This window comes from Trachurus trachurus (assembly GCF_905171665.1).
Source record: "Trachurus trachurus genome assembly, chromosome: 20".
NCBI classification, from domain to species: Eukaryota; Metazoa; Chordata; class Actinopteri; order Carangiformes; family Carangidae; genus Trachurus; species Trachurus trachurus.
In genome coordinates this window covers 293,282-299,281 of record NC_139911.1, presented here as the reverse complement: position 1 = coordinate 299,281, position 6,000 = coordinate 293,282, and the positions used below count along the sequence as shown (strand labels likewise).

Sequence of the window (6,000 nt, the reverse complement as noted above, 5' to 3'; positions counted from 1 at the left end):
CGCCGAAGGAGACGTACATCTCCACGCGCCACACCTCCTCCTCGTTCCACGCGTTCTCCACGTTGGCGTGCACCTACACACACACACACACACACACACACACACACACACACACACAGGAGGACACACACTCATCACCTGACACCTGAGGAGGCTACGACACACAGAGGTTTGATTCAAATAGAGCGCTGTAAAAGAGAGTAAGGACACCTCCATTGACTCCCGTGGTTAAAGCCTCATGCCCCCTAGTGGCAGGATATGGGTATTGCAAAAGTGCCCAGAAAACTCATTCACTCCAATGTATGTGTGTTGCCCACTTGCTTGTAAATTGATGAAAACGGCCGTGTTTTTGTTTTTAGGTGTCTTGGTCATATCAGATTATACTTATAATTTGTTTATTACAAAATGTAGATTGAAACATTCATGTAGAAAACTGTTTTTTATTGTTTTTTTACTCTCCTATGTGTTAATGTTTATCTGTAAAGGATCCTCAATGATGCTATTAACGTGGGTGATCTATAAATGTCCTTAAATTATTGAAAACACCACACTGCTCATTCACCAACAATGCAGAGATGTCAGTTCTTTTGCAAAACCCATTGGGACCAATAGAGAGCCGAAGCGGAAGCAGGTAACGTCGCCATGGGACCTCAATTCGAAAAAAGTCTCCATACAAATTAACAGGACTCCAAGTTTTATTTCGTGATCCGATTGATTGCCATGAGAAAACTCAGTCCTCTACCTGTTTAAAACATCACGTTTCATGAAGAGAAACCAGCAGTTTGTTGTAAAACTATTGTAGAATAAAATTCAGAAGAATCTGTAAGCAGAAAGACTCCAGGTGGCGTAGTGACGTCACCATGGCGACCACATGGCGCCCTTCCTTTCCCGTGTCCGTTGGTGACGTATTTTTAGTGGGACACAGATCTGTAGTCCTAGAGCGTCTTCACACATAATACATTCTTCTGTTGCCGTTTTACAACAAACTGCTGATTTCTCTTCATGAAACGTGATGTTTTAAACAGGTAGAGGACAGAGTTTTTTCTCATGGCACAATTCAAACGGATCACGAAATAAATCTTGGAGTCCCGTTCATTTGTATGGAGACTTTTTTCGAGTTGAGGTCCCATGGGGCTGCTTCCGCTTCGGCTCTCTATGCGTGTTGTTACTCTCTTTTCCAGCGCTCTAGATTCAACAGTGTTGCGTTGTGCGGCGGCGGCGGCGGCGGTGGCTACCTGCTGGTAGGCGGTGTTGAGCAGCGTGTAGCGCTCCGACCTCCTCATGGGCAGACACAGCGAGTAGAGCACGTGCACGGCGGCCAGGAAGAAGCTGAGCAGCCCCAGCTGCGTGCGGCTGTGCAGCCAGCCCTGCAGCCACGGCGGGAAGCGCCGGTACTTGGTGCCGTGGTAGAGCTGGTGCGCGGCGGCCAGCTGCCCCGCCAGGTAAACCAGCGCCAGCAGCGTGACCGCCACGGCCGGCAGCGTGCGGTTCACCGTCTCCATGGGGATCTTGTAGAAGTCGCTCTGCTTGTGCTTCACGTACGGGTGGATGATGTCGCGCACGAAGGAGTAGGCGAAGAAGAAGATGGCGAGTGCCACGGCGGCGAGCACCGGGCCCTTCCAGCCGGGGAACAGCTGCAGCGGGAGGTTCTCGATGTCCCGGGAAGACGACAGCGTTCCCATGTCCACGGGCTGGAAGCCCAGCTGCCGGGCCAGCTCCATGACCTGCTGCCGCGCCGACACCGAGTCGCTGCAGATAAACACCTGGGGGGGGGGGGGGGGGTCAGGGGGATCAGACTGAACCAATCCACCACTTTATTTTCCTATGATCCATTGCGTCACACCACAACTGAAGTGGGTTTTAGTAGCATTCTAGTGAGCGGCTAACTGGTAGCGTTAGCGGCTAACTGGTAGCGTTAGCCACCGGTGTAGGTACCAAATGTGGGCGCTCCGGGCTGCCAAAACCGTTTTGACTAAATCTGATGTTTGTTAAGTCTATAAATCGAATTATTGAACAAACATTACTATTTCTGTGTGCACATTTTTGTAATTAGTCATAGTTATCGTAGTTGTTAGCTTTGCTGCTGCTGACAGCTAACGGCGGTAGCTAAGCTAACATCAGGACGTCAGCTGTTAAAACCCTCCCGTTGTCGGACACGACATGAAACTACTCCAGTTAGCTCAGTCATGTTGGAACTAGGATATCAGCTGGAGAAAATATTTTTTTCATGGGCCGTTTATTGAGTTATTGTTTATTGACACTGCTAACAGCTAATGGTTAATCTAAAATGTAATGAATGGAGTGTCATGGCGACACCCAGCGTCGTTCCCCGGAAAGTGGTAGATACAAAACATCTCCATGGTAACATATGTTCTTCCTGATGAACCTCATCCTGAAAAACTGGAAAATCCCGGTTTAATCCGCCATCTTGGTTCACTCAGGTGTTTGTTGGTGTTGATGTGTACCTGTGTGTAGTAGTTGTGTAGTTGTGTACCTGTGTGTAGTTGTCGTGCGGCCCGCTCTGCTGCAGGCTCCATGACGACAGCACGTTGAAGCCCTTGACGACGGTGGCGTCCGGCAGCAGAGACGACAGATACTCAGCATTGGATTCTGGGTACTGGTTCACTCTGCGGTTGTTACTGACGTCCACTAGCACCTTACCTACACACACACACACACACACACACACACACACACACACACACACACACACACACACACACAGACACACACACACACACACACACACACACACACTGTGAACCTGTGTGTATGTGTGTGTGTGTCTGGTATTTCTAAAGTTTCTCTATTTGCAGGTGTTTCCATTGAAAGGTGTGTTTGCGAATGAGCCGTGATTCTGGTGAAGACTCTTACACCTCGTCCTGACATACAGCAAGCGAAACGACAACTAAAACTTGCGCAAGGGTGTCCTGATATGCAGCGTGACGATTTTGTTGCAAGTATATTCTATTGGTTCAGAATCCAAACTAATCAAATTATCGAGGGACGTAGCTACACAAACGTGCGGCGCTATTCTGAGGTTCCTGGCATTTCCTGGTTGCTGTTTCTCACATCTTTGAGTGTTTTTTCCTCATATTCTCCTCTCTCTGATAACTAGCTTGTCAACAGGAAGCAGCGTGGACGTATCAACCAATAAGAAGTGTTTAGGGGCGGGACACCGCCGCCAAATGTCGTCCAGATAGAGACAACGCGAGTGATCATTTCAGGGTTGAGTGACATCGCTGGACGGAGCGACGTCGCCCGTGGCGTCAGGACAGACTGATTGAAAAGTAGCTACACATTCTAATCACTTTTCCTCGCTCGCGTCGCTGTCGCATCGCTGCATGTCAGGACGGGGTGTTAGACTCCAGTTTGTCCTCCCAGTCCTACAAAGTCCTACAGAGTCCTAGAGTCCTACAGAATCCTAGAGTCCTACAGAGTCCTAGAGTCCTACAAGTCCTACAGAGTCCTAGAGTCCTACAGAATCCTAGAGTCCTACAGAGTCCTAGAGTCCTACAAGTCCTACAGAATCCTAGAGTCCTACAGAGTCCTAGAGTCCTACAGAATCCTAGAGTCCTACAAGTCCTACAGAATCCTAGAGTCCTACAAAGTCCTACAGAATCCTAGAGTCCTACAAGTCCTACAGAATCCTAGAGTCCTACAAAGTCCTACAGAATCCTAGAGTCCTACATAATCCTAGAGTCCTACAAGTCCTACAGAATCCTAGAGTCCTACAGAGTCCTAGAGTCCTACAAGTCCTACAGAATCCTAGAGTCCTACAAGTCCTACAGAATCCTAGAGTCCTACAGAGTCCTACAGAATCCTACAAGTCCTACAGAATCCTAGAGTCCTACAGAGTCCTAGAGTCCTACAAGTCCTACAGAATCCTAGAGTCCTACAGAGTCCTAGAGTCCTACAAGTCCTACAGAATCCTAGAGTCCTACAGAATCCTAGAGTCCTACAGAGTCCTAGAGTCCTACAAGTCCTACAGAATCCTAGAGTCCTACAAGTCCTACAGAATCCTAGAGTCCTACAAGTCCTACTGAATCCAGTAGGGGTGTGTGTTTCTCTGTGTGTGTATCTCTGTGTGTGTGTGTGTGTGTGTGTGTGTGTTACCTCCCAGCAGGTGCTTCAGGTCCCACAGGACAGAGTAGTGTTCTGTGTGTGTCTATGTGTGTGTGTGTGTGTGTGTGTGTGTGTGTGTGTGTGTGTGTGTGTGTGTGTGTGTGTGTGTCTCTGTGTGTGTGTGTGTGTGTGTGTGTGTGTTACCTCCCAGCAGGTGCTTCAGGTCCCACAGGACAGAGTAGTGTTCTGTGTGTGTGTGTGTGTGTGTGTGTGTGTACCTGTGTGTGTATCAGTGTGTGTGTGTGTGTGTGTGTTACCTCCCAGCAGGTGCTTCAGGTCCCACAGGACAGAGTAGTGTTCTGTGTGTGTGTGTGTGTGTGTGTGTGTGTGTGTGTGTGTTACCTCCCAGCAGGTGCTTCAGGTCCCACAGGACAGAGTAGTGTTCTGTGTGTGTCTGTGTGTGTGTGTGTGTGTGTGTGTGTGTGTATCAGTGTGTGTGTGTGTGTGTGTGTATCTCTGTGTGTGTATCAGTGTGTGTATCTGTGTGTGTGTGTGTGTGTGTGTGTGTTACCTCCCAGCAGGTGCTTCAGGTCCCACAGGACAGAGTAGTGTTCCCGGCGGATGGCCAGGAACACGATGTGGGCCTTCCCCAGCGCGTCCTGGTGGTGCGTGACGTCGACCACGTGAGGGAACGCCGCGGCCGCCGCCTCGGGCTGCCGGCTGCCCACCACCACCTGGAACCCACAGCGCAGCAGCCGCAGCGTCAGGCTCTTAGAGAAGTCCCCGGAGCCCAGGATGGCCACGGTGGGGGGGCCGGGGGGGCCGCCGTGCTTGGTCCCGTTGGGCAGGAAGCAGGAGTGAGGGGGGAGGTGCAGGGGGGAGGAGGAGGAGGAGGAGGAGGTGGTGAGGAACATGGGGCTCCTGCTGCTGTTCATCATGGAGATGGAGTCCATCCTGGCGCTGATGTCACTGGAGAGGGGGTGGGGGGGGGTTATGTGTCATTATGAGAATGAGCAGAACTCCGCCCTCTATCCACCACTTTATTTTCCCATGATCCATTGCGTCCTACCACAACGGAAGTCGGTTTTCAACCTCCGTTTCACTCCGTAGTAGCGTTAGCGGCTAACTGGTAGCGTTAGCCACCAGTTCTAGCGAGCGGCTAACTGGTAGCGTCAAAGTCAAAGTGTCTTTATTTGTCCCAAACAGGGAAAATTTATTTGCAGCCAGGAAGATCCGCACATTCAAACACATACACAAATAGCCACCAGTTCTAGTGAGCGGCTAGAACTGGTAGCGTTAGCGGCTAACTGGTAGCGTTAGCCACCGGTGTAGGTACCAAATGTGGGGGCTCCGGGCTGCCAAAACTGTTTTGACTAAATCTGATGTTTGTTAAGTCTATAAAACGAATTATTGAACAAACATTAGGCTACTATTTCTGTGTGCACGTTTTTGTAATTAGTCATGGTTATCGTAGTTGTTAGCTTTGCTGCTGCTGACAGCTAACAGCAGCAGCAAAGCTAACACCAGGACGTCAGCTGTTAAAACCCTCCCGTTGTCGGACACGACATGAAACTACTCCAGTTAGCTCAGTCATGTTGGAACTAGGATATCCACTGGAGAAAATATTATTTTATAATTTTTTCCTAACCCTTTATTGAGTTATTTAAGACACTGCTAACGGCTAACAGCTAACGGTTAGCCCAGCTAATCTTTCCGGTGGAATTGAGTGTCATCATGGCGACACCCAGCGTCATTCTCTGGAAAGTGGTGGATTGACCAAGATGGGAACTGCAACAACAAATCAATAACTCCTCTGATCAGAGGAACAAGGAGGAGAAGAGGGTTAGCAACACAGAGGAGAGGTGGCAGCTACTGGCCGGTACGATGTAAACAGGAAGTCACCGTCGATCCAGTCAAAATTTCCTAAATTATTTA

General features: G+C 49.5%; 1 protein-coding gene across 1 annotated transcript in view; it reads right to left on the bottom strand.

Moving 5' to 3' along the window:
• Positions 1-5,018, bottom strand: part of steap2 (STEAP family member 2, metalloreductase) — a gene marked incomplete at both ends in the record, with an annotated part of 7,086 nt that extends 2,068 nt beyond the window's left edge. The window contains 4 exons of the mRNA XM_083995469.1: positions 1-73; positions 1,236-1,763; positions 2,495-2,661; positions 4,637-5,018. The exon at positions 1-73 is cut by the window's left edge and continues 92 nt beyond it. Coding sequence (XP_083851595.1) covers positions 1-73; positions 1,236-1,763; positions 2,495-2,661; positions 4,637-5,018 — 1,150 coding nt within the window. The remainder of the gene's footprint in view (positions 74-1,235; positions 1,764-2,494; positions 2,662-4,636) is intronic.
• Positions 5,019-6,000: the final 982 nt, after the last annotated feature.